Genomic DNA, 20,149 nt, shown 5'->3' on the forward strand with positions numbered 1-20,149 from the left:
GGCTTATGTTTAACTTACCACCAGGTATAGTAACATATAACAGACAAAAATAGTAAATGATTACCAAAATTAAACCCGCATTTTAATGTAAAATTACAACCTAAGTTTTAACATCTCGCTATCCTATTTAAGCAAAATGACTCCAAATAAATCATTGTTAACCCAAAAGTAGTAAATGATCGCCAAAATTAAAACAGCATTTTAATGTAAAATTATAACCAAAGTTTTTACATCTTGCTATCCTATTTAAGCAAACTGGCTCCAAAAAACTCATTGTTAGCCCAAAAATAGTTAATGAAAACCAAATTATTAACCATATTTTAATTTAAAATGAAATGCAAAAAAATAAAATCTCGTTATCCGATTAAAGTAAATTACCCTCGGCAAAAAAAATATTTTGCCAAACACAGTAAAGTAAATTTACTCCTAACCTTTTTGTCTCCAAATTGATTAACCACTACAAAAAAAAATTATCTTGAGCGTTTCGTTTACAACCAAATGCTATACCTAAAATAAAAAATAAAACTCTTACAATTTCAATAATCCCTTTTTTAATTATTGAAACAATCATTAAAAAGATAGTCCTCTTAAAACTAATAATAAACAGTTCAAAGATCTTAAAACTAAACTAATAATAAGCATTTAAAAAATCTTAAGAAGAATCAGTCTTCTGTATTAATTCACTGCACAATTAATGCTTTCTTAGCTTTGGCTGGTCGTCCTCTTTTGCGCTTCATGCCAATCGGAATAGCTCTGGCCTCTGAAGGTGGCTGGACGTGCTTAAGCCGAATCGCCAATCCAACGAGATGCTTGCAAATGTAATCTTTGAGAAACTTTGGGCAATTGCATGTGCCGTGTAACCAATTTTCCTTTTCTCGGGGCATTATAACTTCCCACTCTCTAAAATGTTGCTCTTTGTATTCGTCAAAGGTCTCCCATGGCTTTTCATAATTTTTGCAATCTAAATCCGACCCAGCTGGAATTCTGTATGAGCAAACTAGCTCAGTACTATTCTTTAATGGCACCTGCTTCGACAGTTTTGCCCATTGGTAACTTTCTGTCCACATCTTTAAAGATACTGTCGGCAGTTGAGCGAACCGTCTCTCAGTATTATTAATCACGTATTCATTAGACCAGTCCTTGACTATATCAGAAGCAATTACTAAGAACCGCGCCAAAGGATGACGCTCACGAAGCGTGCCACCATCTTTTATTGTTTTATTGAAAGATTCCAGAGCATTGTTTGTAGCAGGAGTCCCCAGAGATGCGCCCAAATACCAGAAACGATTTAGTATTAGCCATTCATTTTCAAAGTATGTAACAAAATCTTTTTCGGCTTTCCACTTGTCCAAAAATTTTTCGCTGGCTCGATCAAATATTTCCTGAGTTGAGGCACACTGTAAAGCATCAATATCTTGTAAGATCTCTTTTTGGGATTTCTTTTGCACACTTTGCTCTACTCTTGTTTGCATCTTCTTTTTCGCATGCGCCCAGCACATTCTTATGACTGTATCTGTTCCAAATGTGCACGCAAAGGCAGTTTGTATAGCCTTCGCTGCATCACAGACCAAAACTTTACAACTTAAAGTGTATGAAAATATTGAGAAAACTGCTTTTTTTAATGCGGAAAATAAAAATATGAAGTCTTCCGTTCGTTCAGCTGTTGTCACAGCTAATCCAAATGGGTGAAAATGTTTATCTCTGTCTGTAGTTCCAATCACAAGTACTGGAAACCCTTGCCAAATGAGCTTATATGTGGCATCCGCGTGAAGAACAGAACATTGGCGTGATAGACCAATTAAATATTTCGTCGTTAACATGAACCGGAAGTTCTGATCTAAATCATCTTCAGAAATTTCATACGCCAAAACAAAAACTTCGTGACCGTCATCAGGTATTTCAGAGTTTTCTTTTAACCATAATTCAAGCTGTCCCAAGCTTATTACCGATGGCCCGTATTTTTTCTTACGTATGATTTTAAGATAATTGTTTAACTGTAACTTAGTCGGCAGAACTAGTCCATTAATTTTACTTAAGTTCTTCATAATAGATTTAGGTTTCAAACGCAGTTCGAATAGTTTTTCTATTTCCTTTTTCGTTGCCTCATTTATTCCCCTAGTCGACTGACAGTCAGAATTTTCATGGTCGTGACATGTTTCAGTACGAAATAATAATATATCATCACACGATGCGTCAAATAAAAGATAAATCGCGGCAGAACACTGAATTTCAGCCCGAAGCTTCACTTTGTTACAACGATAGTAACGTTTTACTCCTTCTTCAGTCGTATGAATTTTTTGTATTGACCAGGTCTTCTCATTTTTGATAAATTCCTCAGCGCTCCGCACAGTTATAAATTTTCTTTCAAAAACCCAAACTTTATTTTGCCTTCGACGTTTTTTCGTATGCTCTGTGATTTTATATTCGTCTTCATCTGATTCCGATGAAGTACTCAACAGCGGAGCACACGAACTCGGTCCCGCTAAGTTTTCATTCGCCATTGCAAAGAAGATAGATACCAAAACACACCCAATAAAAGCAAGTGCTCGCACGCGACTAAATTGGCGATCGTGTCCGGGCGTGCGCGGCGCTTGCGGTGTGGTGGGAGAGGATCGTAAGCCGCAGACATAACTTAATATGGCATCATAATGCTTCATTTGGTAATAAGCCTACATTTTATGTCAATCATAGTGGTTTATTTAGGCAGAAATAGCGCATTAATTTGCTCGCTAAGATTTGGTGATCATTTACTACATTTGGTGTTCGAATACAATTTGAAGTGCAGTCGTGACTAAAATAGCTAGTACTATTGTAATTTTAGACGTTATTTATCTGGTGTTAAGTATATATTTTTGGTAAAAGAACTAAGGGTATCAAAGCATTTTATGGTGATCATTATATTTAACCCCATTCCTTTCTAAGCGGACAAACAAATTTAATGATATGAACAATTATTTATTTATTTCAGATGAAAAATTTCCGGCGTTTCTAATTGAATTTTAGCCATTTGGCACCGGACGAACGTGTGTGTAGTCTTTTACTGTAGCTAGCAGTGGGTTTTGATGAGAATTTAAATTGAATTAAAAAAAAAAACAGAGTCGCTGGCGGTTAAAATGACTTAAATTGAAAACTGAATGATCCTGTATAAATTGAAAACTGTATCGCCTGTTTAAAATGTATGAAATAGAATTTAAAATGAATTTAGTTTAAAATAAAAATGAAATAAAATTGGCACGTGACAATTGACGTTAAAATAATGCAAAATTCAAAAATTAAACAATTAAAAATGAGAATTAACTAGAAGTACTGACTATTGTAGATGGCTGGCGGAGAGGTTCCTGGTAGACGCAGCAGCAGCGATTCCGTCGGGTGAGAACTCACACCGATAAGCTCACAGTAAACAACTTCCGAACACAAGATCGTCGCGAGAACACAAACTTTTTGACTCGTTATTCGCGTAGGAATAAGAAATTCCAAGTTAAATGAGTGATTATTCGCGAGAGCGGAGATGACCGTTCAGAAAGGCAGCTAGAGTGAGACTAAAGATATTTAAAGGCCGTGAGGTGAAGTTTTATTTAAGAAAATAGCCAAATGCTTTGTTATTGGAAACGACGTTAAGACTGTAATTAACTGACCCTAATAAAAGGTTGGCGCACGTGCAAAAACAAAGGGGACCGACGCTATAGATGTATTTATTATTGTTTAATATTTTAACTATGAGGGATTATTATCTCAATGACTTTAAAAGATAAGAATTTATTTATGACACTGAAAATTTACGATATTTCTAAAGTTGTTGAGTATAAAATATAGAAAAACTAAGTTTAGTTTTACGCACGATTTTACCTGAAATGCAATTCCTTTCTAAGCGGACAAACAAATTTAATGATATGAACAATTATTTATTTATTTCTTACGCCACCTGCGGCATTTTGAGCAATCACGATTTTTTCTTTACTTTGCACCTTTCCCATTTTTAAAAACCAATATGTAACTAGCGAATGTTCTAACAATTAAAATTCGAATGTCCAAAATCATGTTTCACAATTCACTGAGCTGCAACCCGAAACCGAACCTTAAATGGCAGGGTCGCCATGTAAGGACGATGTTTACAGTTCGAAGATACATTTAATACTCCCTGCTCTAATACAATGCATGTGAATTTATACTAATATAATCATTAATATAGATATAAGGCATAGGTACACCACATGCCCCACCAAAAAAAAAAGTAAAATATAGTGTTGAGTGTGATCTCGGTTAATAATAATTTATAAAGGCTAGATTCCACTCTCAAGGAGTATTGGCTAACCGATTCGTTAGGGAGTTGTTGGCTCTCTTGTAGGTCTAACAATAAATGTGCATAATGCTTGCGCTCTCCAAATTGAGATGGTAAAAATTGGCTCAGCTGTTCCCAGCTTTCAAAGTATTTAATGGACGCAGCGGTTTCAGCTTTGTTTTCGAGTTGGCACAGTATATAATTTAGCAAAAGGGGCTTTTGACTTTGTGAGGCTAATTTAAAAGCATTATTACAATTATTTATAAATGAACATAACTTATCACGGGATCCGTCAAAAGGTTTTATGAACTTCAATAACACACTTGTCTCTAATTTTTCAGACATACTACTCTCAGACCTTAATTCGATATCTTTCTTTGTGGACATATTTACAAAATTTAGAACTTATATAAGAAACTAGCTGACCCGGCAAACGTTGTTTTGCCATATAAATAATTTTCTAGTAATTTCTAGTTTAGACAAAAAATAGCTTACTTATTGTAAGTATGTATGTATGTAAGAATGTGGTATATGCGTGAAATAAGCATGGAGCGCTGTGAACGATGAGGGAACATAAAAATAACAAAAGGCAAACATTATTTTTAAGTTATTATAATTTATTCCTTAAAATTATATATCATTTATTAAACAATTACGACAGTAACACTATTAAACAATATCAATCTCTTAATGCTATAGCGTGAACAATATTTTTTGTTAGTCCATCTTAAGCTAACACAAACAAACTGGATGGTTTACCCAGTCGAGAGCATGCCACGTATAATTGTCCGTGTGAAAAACATGGTGTTCTCAAATCTAATCCACAAACAGACATCATTTGACCTTGGGATTTGTTGATAGTCATTGCAAATGCCAATCTAATCGGAAACTGAATACGTTTGAATTGAATTGGCACATCTGTAGGTATAATAGGAATCCGTGGTATGAGTATATTTTCACCTCTGAACTTGCCATTTAAAATCCTGGCTTCGATCACGCTTTTCATTAATTTTTGAATAACTAATCGCGTACCGTTGCACAGCCGGGGCGGGTTCAAATTACGAAGCAAGATATTTGGAGATCCAATTTTAATTGTAAATTACGCGGTGGCATGCCTGGCAAATCCAGTGAGTTCAAAAACTCTGTGGGAAAATTTACTGCTTCGCTGTCGTCGCAAACTGTATCAATATGATTTATGTACTGTGTGTGTACATCGGGAAATATTTGTTCAATGAGAGTATCTTGCGAATCAGCGATTGTGCAGAAATCGGTCGGTAATTTTACGTATCCAGTTTCATCTATAGCAACTTTTCCATCACCGATATCTAAGGGTTGTTTTGAAAATGTTTCAGCGGATGGATCTTGAAGCATTTGAACGCGCATATTTATTTTTAGCTGTAGTTTTTCAACATTACGCCACAATGAAGATGATTTTAAGCAAGCTTTGATCTCATCAGCGTATGTTGAACGTGGAATGACTGGAAGTGTGTCTGAAATCACCTGAAAGGACCAACAGAGTTCCGCCAAATAGTTTGTCACTGTTTTTAATATCTTTCAATGTCCTGTTCAACGTCTCAAGTGAATGTTTGTGTGCCATAGTACATTCATCCCAAATAATAATTTTACACCGTTTCAGCACAGTGGCCATGGACGATTGTTTCTTAATGTTGCATACTGCGTCAGGGTTATTCTGAATATTTAGTGGCAGCTTAAATACTGAATGAGCTGTTCTACCTCCATCCAATAAAGGATTTCAGCAAGAATTAGCGAAATAACGAATGTTTTGCCAGTTCCACCCGGTGCATCCAAATAGAAGAACCCACCTTGTCCAGCTGAAACTGCGAGCATAATGCGATCATAAATGGTTCTTTGTTCCTCATTCATTAGTGGGACATTGCGGGCAACAATCGCTGCCATTTCTACAGTACTGTACTGCAGTTCACGATTCATTAAATCAGATGCAGTTCGATTTGGCGAAACTAGTTAGTGGTAAGTTGGCAATGACAATGCAAAGATCCTCAATAGCAATCAATGCTTCATTTTACATTTCGACGCTGAATGTTATGGGTAGATCGTGGCACCGTATACGATGTTGATGCAATATATCATCAGTCATTGAATCTTTGTGATTTTCCCATGTGAATAGACAGACAGTTACCATTGTTAAATCAATAATAGTTTGCGAACGCGCGTTGATAAAAATTTTTTTTGTATGATGCTGCCGCTTCCGCGTAACTGGCCGAGGTCCCTGCCACTGTCTGGGGTTTGTTGGGTTTGACCCTTTTACTTTTTCCAGTCGGTGTTACGGTTTCCTCTGTCCGGTCGCGCTTCTGGCCCTTCGTGGCTTGGTTTGTTTTAGAACTCTTAAGTCCCTTGCCGCACCCAGAGCAGCTAGGCACGGGCGCAGCAGTGGATCTTTGAGGCTTCGGTGTCCTTTTCCCGCCTCTCTCTACTGTGGTTACAGCGGGGGCAGTTCCAGGTTTCACAGGTGGCCTCGGAGCGCCGGTGACCAGCTTCTGCTGTTCCGGCGCCCTTATGGCTCTCCTGTGCCTTCGCCTTTTAGAGTTGCTTACGACCATTTTGAAAGTCGGCTCCTGAGTTGCGGTCTTCAGGGCCGACATATCCATGGTCGTGGTTATTCACTGGACGTGCCCTCCGTCGCAGCCTCGGTCTGCCGCATCGTTCTTGCCGCGGAAGCACCCCCTTCAGACGCAGACAATGCTGTATCATCGTCCGGAGTTGCCATCTTTGGCTCGACCGACGCAGTCAACCTGGCCGCAGCAGTGGTCACATCCTTGTGCGGTGGTATAAGGGATTCCATCGGATTGGGTACAGGCCGGAGTGCAGCCCGGATTGGTGCAACCCCAGCCGCTGCCCTCTCCTTTGGGGTCCCGGACGCTGCCCGTGAGGGTGCATCCGTGTGTGTGACAGGGGCATCAGAGTATCGCGCCACTGGTGACTTGCACCGCGACACGTCCAAAGACGCAACCCTGGGTTTGTTGGTGTTAGTGATTGTTTTACTAAGTTTTTTAGCCTCTTTATCCATGAGGTGATATGGTTTGGATTCACCATTGGAGCTCTCCACCCGCCACGGAGCCCTCAAGTCGGGGACGTTCTTTGCTCAGCAAGCGACGTCAGAGCTACTCCTCCGGTATAGAGCCAGCACGTAGGGAGGCAGACGCATCCGCACGCAGCAAGGAAGTACGGAGCTGTTCACATCACGAGACTATGACGCAAACTCACCTCGAGTCCCGTACCGCGCCGACGCCCCCCCCCCCCCACATCCCGACTCTCGCTCGGCAGCCCGCTTATGGGATGCCACAGCCGATTGACCGTGGTTAGCTAAACCCCGGCCTCCCGTGTGAGGAGAAATCCAGACCAAAGAGGTGTGTTGTGTGCAGCGCACAACTGTTCCGGCGCACTACTCCACTCAACCCCCAGGATTCCTTCATCCCCCCGTACGGGTCCCCGCGCACGGCACAAACACGCGGGAGGTCATTTAAACTTACTAACTCGCTGTAAAACACAGTTGTTAATAGTAACGGTCGGCACATTTTGTAGTCTCCTCCTCCCTGACTCAAACACCATCACTTGGCTTTTCTTGGCATTATAGATAAGACCATGGGATGCAGCATATTTTTCACAAATAGCTAATAATTTTCTTAACCCGCAGACAGAAGCGCTAAGCAGCACCATGTCATCAGCATAGCTTAAATTGTTAAGGTTAATGCCATCTACGTTACAGCCAATTCTGGTGCCGGTTAACTCCTCTATCAGCTCATTTACATACAAGTTAAAAAGTATGGGAGAAGTCAACCCACCTTGCCGCAACCCACACTCCATCCTATACGGATCCGACAGGACACCCTCCCAACGCACACTATTGACCTGACTTTGGTACCAATATTTAAGAATATTTATGGTATCCTGTGGTAATGGGACAAACATTGGATATGATGATACATCTGTCTCTGCTGATCAGCGGTCGGATGGGTAGTTTTTGATTTTGGATTGTAACGTATTTTTTATTGTCAATGATCTCATCAGCATCTCTCTCTCGTGCCCGATCGAGACACGGTGTAGCGTGAATCATCCTTTATACTCAACCAGAAATAATATTTAACACAACTAAATAGAACAACAATATAATTAGCACAACTAAACTAAAAAAACCACTAAAGCGTCCGTCACGTCCGAGAGCCAAACGCAGAATACCCCCGGTGTTCCACTCCTTTTTGTAACCTCTCACTCGGTCCGGTTTGCTGGGTGGAGATTGTTTTCTAAGACGGCCGTTCCTGACAGTGCGGCGTCCTCGACCGCAGCATTACTTGCACCACTAGCATCAGATCCATTTCTCACTTCATTTGTTTCATCCCTTGCAACCTGCTCATTATTGTCTAATGGAGTCTCTGAAACATAGAAGGAACTTGTAAGTAATTTACCTAGTTTAGTGTTATAGCCTGAAGCATATATCCTGGATTAGAGGGATGGAAAATGACATTTATCTCTATTTCTCCATTACCAGTACTATGTGCGCAAGCGTGCTCTCAAGCGCACACAGATATGGTCTATCAAAAAGCAAATATTACAGAATTAGATAGTGTGATGAATTCTCATAATTCGATTCTGGTGTATAATAAAAATGCTTGCTTCGTATAACAATTATATTATTCCAATACTTCATCTTATTGTCATAGATTGGTTTGTTGGCATCAGCCATAATGTCGACATTTGAGTCTACTGTTTAATGGTACGTTTACACGCTTACCAAGCCTTGGGAAACTGCAAACAGTCCCAAGCCTCCACAAATCTCGTTTGGCGTTTGAAAGGCGTTTATACGTTTGTGAATGCGTCAGTCAGCGATATACATCCTAGAATGGCGGACACCGAACTTGTGACGGCTATTGCATTTGGTTTAACGTACTTTTATTTGAAATGTAAGCAAAGTGAAATAAAAAAAGGAAAGCTCGACGACAGCGAAGATGACTACGACTCCTATTTTGATTTAACCATTATCTGTTGCAGTTGAGTTATGCCACAATACTTGCGATATATTTTATTTGTTACAGACAATTTGTAAAAGAGAAATTTAATGAACTTTTATATGAACCATCTGGAGAGTTTGATAACTTCTGTCGAATGAGCTATTCTGATTTTGAGTTTTTACTGCAAAAAATTTCACCAATGATATCTAAGCATGATACAGACCATTACGCTACGATTTTTGGCATCTGGTGATTCTTACAAAAGCCTTCACTACTTGTTTAAAGTATCTGTCTCTATGATATCAATAATCATTCGTGAAGTTTGCCGTGATCTAGATAAGGTAGGAATAAAACAAAACATTATGTTATACATTTATTTAGATTTTAATAGAATCATAGGAAATATGTTCTATGAATGTATGTTAGCCGAATGCTTTATTGTTTAATTATTTATTCATTTAAATAAGAATTATGTCGACGAATCAAAATCTTCGAAAGCATTCAACATAGCCATGTTTATAATGTTGGTTTCACGTGGGGCTGGGTTGATGATTTGGTCCGAATGATACGAATAGATGACGAGGGTGCTGTTGATGTAGACGAAGCTGGAGCTATTGGAGTTGGAATATGTTTTGCCATGTCTGGCGCTGAATAAGAAGTTTGTGTGTTTGGAGAGGGAAGAAACTTTGGTTGTTATGAATAGGTTCAGAATAAACACTATTAACTGATGTTGGCCGACTCCGAATGACTTGAGGAGATGGTGTTGAATATGCCATTGACGACGGTCGAGAATAATATTGAGAGTATGGTGTATGACGCTTATTACGACAGCCCGGACTCCCAAAAAAAAAACAATAATTAGCTAAGTATTTATTAATAAACTTATAATTAAATTACAAAACTAAGTCCGTTATCGGTGCTAGATAAAATCGGAATGCACAAACATATTTTATTTAATTAAAATGTTAAACGCGGTAAATGCTGTATCAGCAGAGCAATTCCTCGAAGCCGGCACGTTGACCATACACGTGCCGCGATGTCAGCGATGTACTTTAGGGTACCGTATGTAATTCGCTCATTTGATTTTTGACTGATTCTGTTTATAAACAACCCATCTATTTGGTACATCATAATTTTTTGTTCATCAGTTGACAGTTCACGTAGCTTTATAGCCAATAATTTTGCGTATAGATTGCAATCATCGTCTTTGTGAGCAGGTATATTTTAATTCTGCCTTTGACCCAAAACATTTGTTAATTGTCCAAAAGCCACGGCCATTTGCTTTATTATTACATTATATTATTACGAGATAGATTTTCCACCACCATGTCCACTTCCAGGATCGAATATTAATATTCCGTGTTTTTAGCTGACGGTGCTTTTGCATTGAGCCAACACGTAATGAAACCCTACCCTGGAAACCATGAAGTAGGCTCACCAAAAAGGTTATTAACCAAAATTTATCTAGATCCCGAGTTGTAATTGAAAATACGTTTGGAATTTTAACCTCAGTTTTCAACAGTCTATATTTGGTACCTAACGTTGTTAATCCTACGAAATTATTATATGCGTTGCATGATAAAATAAAGTTAGAATCGAAAAAACTCTAAATTTTGGTTATTTTCTGACGAATAATTACCTTGTACAACGCTTTGGGGTTGGTTTCAAACATATCCATGCTGTCTTTTACTACTATTGTAATTACTACGATATACAGAACGCCCAGAAATACGTCCGCGTCCTCGAGAATTACTTGTGAATCCTCTGTTATTTTCCCGGTGAAAAGACTTAGCTACTTGATTCGGTATCGGTTTAAATGTGCGATTTTGCGTATACATGTAATTTACAGCTCGACCTCATCTCTCCGTAACATCGGGGCCATCTCCTCTCCTCCGGCGACTTCTGTCGTAGGCCCTTCTGGCTTCGCCACATGCGCCCCGTAGATTGCTAATCTCCGACGCCCAGCTGTAGACCGCCCTCCTCCCCTTCGGTGGCCTCCATTTGGGCATTGCCGCATTCGATACTCTCCGTAGACTTAGGTTCAGTGTGCCAGCTCCTTCCTCAACTTCCACAACACCAGCGGGCATACACTAGCCCTCCACAATGGCCACCTCCTCCGAGATCTGGCGGTCCAGTCGGCGTATCGACCAGCGGGGGAAACTCTCCCGACTCTGGAGTGTCTGCCCTTGCATTCCCCACCTCATCGACGTAGAGACCCACATCCGGATATATTGATGATCCGATAGGGTCTCGACTCCGTCCAACACGCTCCACGCCGTAGTCGAAGGAAGAGTGACATCCACCCTTGAACTGCCTTGCGTGCGGATACAGATGGGCACTGTTCTCTCATTTAAGAAAACAAGGCGCAACTCCGCCGCCCACTTCTCTACAACCGGACCCCTCTGACACGACACCTTGCACCCCAAGTGGGAGACCTAGCATTAAGGTCTCCCATGAGGATAAAGGGTCGCGGGAGCGCCGACATCAACGACGTTACGACTTTGTTGTCATTCCAACGCACAACTACCAGGCGATTTTGTCACAAACTGCTTGATGATAAGATTCTCGAGGCTTTTCTTAATTTCTTTTTCCGTACGTATAACTGCATCTGCTCCTCTCAGTCTATTTTTTCTGATGGTGCCCAATCTCAAAATTCCGTAGTTTTCTCTCAGTATGTAGAAGAGTTCTGGGCATGAAAAAGAAATATACTTGAGCTCCAAACCCTAGCGACAATTCTTCTTCTATGAAATTATGGAACCTTAAAGCGTCCTCTCCTCCGTACATGATAAAATCTTAGATCATACGTGATACTCCAGCTCTGACATAGATTTTGAACCCCCATTTATTGGCTTTGTCTTTCATGTATTTGCGTCTCTTGCCGGCCTTAGTCCCTTTGTAAGTCAATCATATGTTCTTGTGCTCTCTCTTTAACTATTTTATAAAAAGTTAATGTCTCCAAGGTTTCCCAATTATCACCGAAATGCGTTTTTAATAATTTCAAAACATCGTGTAATTTGGCAGCATTCGGGATTATTTTATTAGGTTGAATGATATCAGGTTGAATCATAGTTATTTTTTTCCCTTTTTTGGTAATTGTCATTTTTGTGTGGTTTTCTGCCCGATAGTTAACTTCTCCTTGCACTGACTTTAGACCGAAATGTATTACATTTTCAGTCATAGTCCGGGCTTTATAATATTCTGATAAATAGTCTTCCAGTCATATACAGGAATTGATGCCAGATCTGTACATTGTGTATGTTCTTGCAATACGGACACATATTCAGTTGGTGATGTTATAACTTCCTTAGTTTTTATGACCTTTTCAATTTTAGCAAAAACCCTGTCTGGGGGAATAAACGAGTGGCCAACAATAGGGTAAATTATTTCTATTCTTTTAAGTTGCCTTGGTGCTTCTAAGTAAAGCCATTAGCAAGCATTGAGATCATGCCGGTATTCTTGTTCTGTCCAGAACATCCATCAGATATTATTCTTAATACCTTAATATTGTCTATCAAATTGTTATTTTGCAGAAAGTTGTAAAAAGCACTTATTATTTCATTACTGATTTTTGCATGGGTTGTATCGTCCCAGTAATAAGAATAAACAAAATAAACTATAAATAAAATAATATAAGTCAATATAATGTATATGTTTGATATTATAAGATAGTATGATGTAAGTAAATAGGTACTATCAGTGTATGTGTTGAGATCCACTATCGTGGACCCCATTTTCATTTCATGGACCCCCAAAATTTTTTGATTGTTTAATTGCAGAAGTATAAGTAAGTTGATCGTCGGGAAGATAGAATATGTCAGAGAATTTCGAACATAGTTCAATAAGAGCATTGTTCTCTATATTTAAATTACTCAATCTCAATGAGTTAATAACTTTATCGGTACTGTGAGTTATATCACGACTTATTAAATAAATGGCATATGAAATGGAATCTAACGGTAGAATATTAAGATTTAGGTTAGTTTTTATTACACAGTTAGTTATATTTACACAGTTGTTATCTTTTACTTTAACAATACAATTAGAAAATAGAAGATTTTCTGAAATGTGCTGATCCATAATTAACCCTTCCTTATGATTAGTTGCATGTACTGTTCACCGTATGACAGCTTCTGAACGAAGAAAGGTTCGGAAAACATTGATTTAATCTCGTAAGGACGGGACTAAATAAGAACGATGTGTACAGTTCGAAGACATTATTTACAGTTATTTATGACAATGAAAATTTACGATGTTTCTAAAGTTGTTGAGTATAAAATATAGAAAAACTAAACTCTTTAACAAACAAATTTAATGATATGAACAATTATTTATTTATTTCAGATGAAAAATTTCCGGCGTTTCTAATTGAATTTTAGCCATTTGGCACCGGACGAACGTGTGTGTAGTCTTTTACTGTAGCTAGCAGTGGGTTTTGATGAGAATTTAAATTGAATTAAAAAAAAAAACAGAGTCGCTGGCGGTTAAAATGACTTAAATTGAAAACTGAATGATCCTGTATAAATTGAAAACTGTATCGCCTGTTTAAAATGTATGAAATAGAATTTAAAATGAATTTAGTTTAAAATAAAAATGAAATAAAATTGGCACGTGACAATTGACGTTAAAATAATGCAAAATTCAAAAATTAAACAATTAAAAATGAGAATTAACTAGAAGTACTGACTATTGTAGATGGCTGGCGGAGAGGTTCCTGGTAGACGCAGCAGCAGCGATTCCGTCGGGTGAGAACTCACACCGATAAGCTCACAGTAAACAACTTCCGAACACAAGATCGTCGCGAGAACACAAACTTTTTGACTCGTTATTCGCGTAGGAATAAGAAATTCCAAGTTAAATGAGTGATTATTCGCGAGAGCGGAGATGACCGTTCAGAAAGGCAGCTAGAGTGAGACTAAAGATATTTAAAGGCCGTGAGGTGAAGTTTTATTTAAGAAAATAGCCAAATGCTTTGTTATTGGAAACGACGTTAAGACTGTAATTAACTGACCCTAATAAAAGGTTGGCGCACGTGCAAAAACAAAGGGGACCGACGCTATAGATGTATTTATTATTGTTTAATATTTTAACTATGAGGGATTATTATCTCAATGACTTTAAAAGATAAGAATTTATTTATGACACTGAAAATTTACGATATTTCTAAAGTTGTTGAGTATAAAATATAGAAAAACTAAGTTTAGTTTTACGCACGATTTTACCTGAAAGGCAATTCCTTTCTAAGCGGACAAACAAATTTAATGATATGAACAATTATTTATTTATTTCTTACGCCATCTGCGGCATTTTGAGCAATCACGATTTTTTCTTTACTTTGCACCTTTCCCATTTTTAAAAACCAATATGTAACTAGCGAATGTTCGAACAATTAAAATTCGAATGTCCAAAATCATGTTTCACAATTCACTGAGCTGCAACCCGAAACCGAACCTTAAATGGCAGGGTCGCCATGTAAGGACGATGTTTACAGTTCGAAGATACATTTAATACTCCCTGCTCTAATACAATGCATGTGAATTTATACTAATATAATCATTAATATAGATATAAGGCATAGGTACACCACATGCCCCACCAAAAAAAAAGTAAAATATAGTGTTGAGTGTGATCTCGGTTAATAATAATTTATAAAGGCTAGATTCTATCTCAAGGAGTATTGGCTAACCGATTCGTTAGGGTGTTGTTGGCTCTCTTGTAGGTCTAACAATAAATGTGCATAATGCTTGCGCTCTCCAAATTGAGATTCAAAAAATTGGCTCAGCTGTTGCCAGCTTTCAAAGTATTTAATGGACGCAGCGGTTTCAGCTTTGTTTTCGAGTTGGCATAATTTAGCAAAAGGGGCTTTTGACTTTGAGAGGCTAATTACAATGCATTATTACAATTATTTATAAATGAACATAACTTATCACGGGATCTGTCAAAAGGTTTTATGAACTTCAATAACACACTTGTCTCTCATTTTTCAGACATACTACTCTCAGACCTTAATTCGACATTTTTCTTTGTGGACATATTTACAAAATTTAGAACTTATATAAGAAACTAGCTGACCCGGCAAACGTTGTTTTGCCATATAAATAATTTCCTAGTAATTTCTAGTTTAGACAAAAAATAGCTTACTTATTGTAAGTATGTATGTATGTAAGAATGTGGTATATGCGTGAAATAAGCATGGAGCGCTGTGAACGATGAGGGAACATAAAAATAACAAAAGGCAAACATTATTTTTAAGTTATTATAATTTATTCCTTAAAATTATATATCATTAATTAAACAATTACGACAGTAACACTATTAAACAATATCAATCTCTTAATGCTATAGCGTGAACAATATTTTTTGTTAGTCCATCTTAAGCTAACACAAACAAACTGGATGGTTTACCCAGTCGAGAGCATGCCACGTATAATTGTCCGTGTGAAAAACATGGTGTTCTCAAATCTAATCCACAAACAGACATCATTTGACCTTGGGATTTGTTGATAGTCATTGCAAATGCCAATCTAATCGGAAACTGAATACGTTTGAATTGAATTGGCACATCTGTAGGTATAATAGGAATCCGTGGTATGAGTATATTTTCACCTCTGAACTTGCCATTTAAAATCCTGGCTTCGATCACGCTTTTCATTAATTTTTGAATAACTAATCGCGTACCGTTGCACAGCCGGGGCGGGTTCAAATTACGAAGCAAGATATTTGGAGATCCAATTTTAATTGTAAATTACGCGGTGGGTGGCATGCCTGGCAAATCCAGTGAGTTCAAAAACTCTGTGGGAAAATTTACTGCTTCGCTGTCGTCGCAAACTGTATCAATATGATTTATGTACTGTGTGTGTACATCGGGAAATATTTGTTCAATGAGAGTATCTTGCGAATCAGCGATTGTGCAGAAATCGGTCGGTAATTTTACGTATCCAGTTTCATCTATAGCAACTTTTCCATCACCGATATCTAAGGGTTGTTTTGAAAATGTTTCAGCGGATGGATCTTGAAGCATTTGAACGCGCATATTTATTTTTAGCTGTAGTTTTTCAACATTACGCCACAATGAAGATGATTTTAAGCAAGCTTTGATCTCATCAGCGTATGTTGAACGTGGAATGACTGGAAGTGTGTCTGAAATCACCTGAAAGGACCAACAGAGTTCCGCCAAATAGTTTGTCACTGTTTTTAATATCTTTCAATGTCCTGTTCAACGTCTCAAGTGAATGTTTGTGTGCCATAGTACATTCATCCCAAATAATAATTTTACACCGTTTCAGCACAGTGGCCATGGACGATTGTTTCTTAATGTTGCATACTGCGTCAGGGTTATTCTGAATATTTAGTGGCAGCTTAAATACTGAATGAGCTGTTCTACCTCCATCCAATAAAGGATTTCAGCAAGAATTAGCGAAATAACGAATGTTTTGCCAGTTCCACCCGGTGCATCCAAATAGAAGAACCCACCTTGTCCAGCTGAAACTGCGAGCATAATGCGATCATAAATGGTTCTTTGTTCCTCATTCATTAGTGGGACATTGCGGGCAACAATCGCTGCCATTTCTACAGTACTGTACTGCAGTTCACGATTCATTAAATCAGATGCAGTTCGATTTGGCGAAACTAGTAAGTGGTAAGTTGGCAATGACAATGCAAAGATCCTCAATAGCAATCAATGCTTCATTTTACATTTCGACGCTGAATGTTATGGGTAGATCGTGGCACCGTATACGATGTTGATGCAATATATCATCAGTCATTAGCCGCGTACTGACTGAGCGAGCAGCCTCGCGAAGCAGCCTCGGACGTTTGTTTCGCAACGTTTGCCGCGCGAGGCAGCCTCGGTCTGTAAGTTTTCTAATCCGAGGCTGCCTCGCGCGGCAAGTCCGAGCTATCGTGAGCATCGACGCTCAGTTTAACTTGAAGTCGAATAGAGACCGCGCGTGCCCGTATAGTTTGCCCGAGACCACCATGAGGCCGCACATTCGGAAAGCTGTCGCTACCACTGCCTTTTTAATAATTCTAAGGCTTGCAAAAAAAAGAAAACAGAAAACTAAACGTTTTTGGATTAAACTCTTATACAAAAATAGATTACAGGCTGGGAACAGATTATTTGAAGAGTTGTGCTTCGATGACGAAGAAAAAAATTTCACTCGAATGAGTAAAATCGAATTTGACAATGTGTATTCTCTCATAAACGCCAAAATAAGCAAGAAGGACACAAATTTTCGAGAAGCAATATCCGCTAGGGAAAGATTATTAGTGACGTTGAGATTTTTGGCCACAGGAGATTCTTATACCAGTCTACAGTATCTATTTCGTATATCAAAACAAAGGATATCGGTTATAGTTCCTGAAGTCTGTGATGCTATAATTGAGGTGTTAAAGGATTATGTTAAGGTAAAATAAAATTACATATTTTTATTATTTTTTTATTAATCTGATTAGAAAATTGGACAAATAATATAAGAAAATTAAACAAACAAATATTTAATGATGAGGAGCTGGAGAAGGAGGAGGGGGAGGCATCGAAATTGGTGAGATATGAGGCATTGGTGAGGCAGCAGGCATCGGTGAAGTAGAAGGCATCGATGAGGCAGGAGGCATCGGTGAAGTAGGAGGCATCGGTGAAGTAGGAGGCATCGGTGAGGTAGAAGGCATTGGTGAGGCAGCAGGCATCGAATATGTAGATGGCGTCGATGAGGAAGAGGGATGAGACATATATCTTAAATTATCGTGTTCACCATATGATTGAGTATAATAACTATAACCACTGTATGCTCCCATGTCTGCATCAAAGATAATTTTATTTATTGCATTTTTTACGTATGCTAATGTAATTTTATCATACTTTCTCAACTCATTTCCTATATATTGGCCATACACATTATAGGGATCATTTTTTTCTGATATATTATCGCTTGCACACTGTTGTAAGAGTGTTAATGCTTCAGATATGGCGTTATCAGTAAGATCATCACTTTCGTTCATTTTGGATCTCTTTTTAGGTCTAGTTGACTTTTGTTTAGGTCCTTCCGTTGTCGTCGAGTTTGAAGTTTCATTTTTTTCTTCGTTATAACCGTCATCATTTCGAGTATTATCCAGACTTGCATTCTGTAAAGATAGAAATTATTACTTAATTTTATTTACAGATACCATCATCCGAAGAAGAGTGGCTTACCATAGCGAAAGAGTTTGAGAGCAAATGGAATTTCCCACATGTCATAGGAGCAATGGATGGGAAGCATGTTATATTACAGTCGCCGATAAATAGTGGCAATGATTATGACTGTTACAAAATGTTTCCAAGTATAGTGCTGTTTGCTTTAGTTGACGCTAACTATAAATTTCTGTACGTAGACGTTGGCAGCAAAGGACGTATATCAGATGGCGGTGTGTTTAAAAATACCAATTTATATAAAAAGGTCGAAAAGAAGGAATTGAACATTCCTTCACCAGAAATATTACAAATACCGTATAAAATTGCAGTGCCCTATTTTATTCTAGGCGATAAAGCTTTTGCTCTCAATGATTACACATTGAAACCTTATGAAGGTACTCCAGAAAGAGGTTCAATGGAAAGGATTTTCAATTACAGGCTGTCCAGAGCAAGAAGAGTTGTGGAGAATGCCTTTGGCATTTTAAGCTCCGTTTTTAGAGTACTGAGGAAGCCGCTACTATTAGAACCAGAAAAAGCTACGAAAGTCGTATTGACTACCATATGCTTATATAACTACTTGCGTAGAGATTTAGCTTCCTCACAAAGGTTCACTCCCCCAGGATCATTCGATGCCGAAGTTGAAGGGACAGTAATACCCGGCCGATGGCGACAGGATACAGAAATGTCATCAATGCTATCTATTCAAGCCATACCACGGCGAGGATCAACAAATATAAAAGAAATACGTTCACATTTAGGGAGACATTTCATAACAAACGGAGCAATTTCTTGGCAGAATAATTATCAGTAAATAATAGGTACTCACTTCTTCACCTAAAGTATCTTGTGTATTTCCTGGGTGATTTCTATCTCCTAGAAAACTGAAGGCTTCATAGGCATACCAATTCGAAACATATATTTCACCACGACCTGCAGTATAAAATAAAAAAAAATAATATTAGAAATAATATTAGAAATAATATAAAAACCGATGTAACTTTGAATATAATAAAATGAATGTTGTTAACCCTAATCATAAACATTAAATAATAAATACCTGATCCTGTGATTCGGCTTTTTTTTTCTCTCGACTTTTCCCTCCTGTAAGACCCTAGTAAAGAGTCCATTTTTTTCTTTAATTCAGCTATTGGAAGGTTCATTTCCTGGCTTATTTTTCTCCATGCATCTTCCCTTAGTCCTCTATTTGTGTAATCAGGACATTGCGCATCCCAAAGTCGTCTATATTCACCATATAGTCGTATTAATTTAAGACACTGTTCTTTATCCATGACGCACAACTAACACGCAACGAATAAGCGAGGCAAAACACTACCGTCTTGAGTGAGCGCGGCAAACGTACTGAGGCGCCTTTGAACATCGACAAAAACCGACAACGTTCGGCTCGGGCCGCGGCACGCTCGGGCGAGGCAGCGCGTGCGTTTGCCTCGGGCGAGGCACGTCTTGACCGACCGAGGATTTGCCTCGCGAGGCAGCCTCGCGAGGCTGCTCGCTCAGTCAGTACGCGGCTATTGAATCTTTGTGATTTTCCCATGTGAATAGACAGACAGTTACCATTGTTAAATCAATAATAGTTTGCGAACGCGCGTTGATAAAAGTTGGTTTTGAGCCATTGTTTGCCAAGATAAGGTTATTGCTAAGTATAAAATTAAGCATATCCTCACCTCGAGTGTTGGTACTAGCGTTACCCCATAACGTGTGGTG

The 20,149-nt window shown here is 38.4% G+C and overlaps 3 protein-coding genes across 3 annotated transcripts; 1 reads left to right on the plus strand and 2 right to left on the minus strand.

Moving 5' to 3' along the window:
* Positions 1-2,923, minus strand: LOC125058334. Its single transcript, XM_047662409.1, has one exon. It carries the CDS (start codon positions 2,655-2,657, stop codon positions 681-683), a length of 1,977 nt encoding a protein of 658 aa, XP_047518365.1. The 5' UTR covers positions 2,658-2,923; the 3' UTR covers positions 1-680.
* Positions 2,924-17,238: 14,315 nt separating this feature from the next.
* Positions 17,239-19,398, plus strand: LOC125058348. The gene is made up of 2 exons (XM_047662424.1): positions 17,239-17,667; positions 18,420-19,398. The coding sequence occupies exons 1-2, from the start codon at positions 17,239-17,241 to the stop codon at positions 19,236-19,238; spliced, it is 1,248 nt and encodes a 415-aa protein (XP_047518380.1). The 3' UTR covers positions 19,239-19,398.
* On the minus strand, positions 17,667-19,931 carry LOC125058380 (myosin tail region-interacting protein MTI1-like). Its single transcript, XM_047662457.1, has 3 exons — positions 19,485-19,931; positions 19,254-19,357; positions 17,667-18,381 (listed from the first exon to the last, which is right to left on the minus strand). The coding sequence occupies exons 1-3, from the start codon at positions 19,714-19,716 to the stop codon at positions 17,758-17,760; spliced, it is 960 nt and encodes a 319-aa protein (XP_047518413.1). The 5' UTR covers positions 19,717-19,931; the 3' UTR covers positions 17,667-17,757.
* Between the last annotated feature and the right edge of the window lie 218 nt (positions 19,932-20,149).

This window comes from Pieris napi, chromosome 18 (genome assembly GCF_905475465.1).
Source record: "Pieris napi chromosome 18, ilPieNapi1.2, whole genome shotgun sequence".
Lineage (NCBI taxonomy): Eukaryota > Metazoa > Arthropoda > Insecta > Lepidoptera > Pieridae > Pieris > Pieris napi.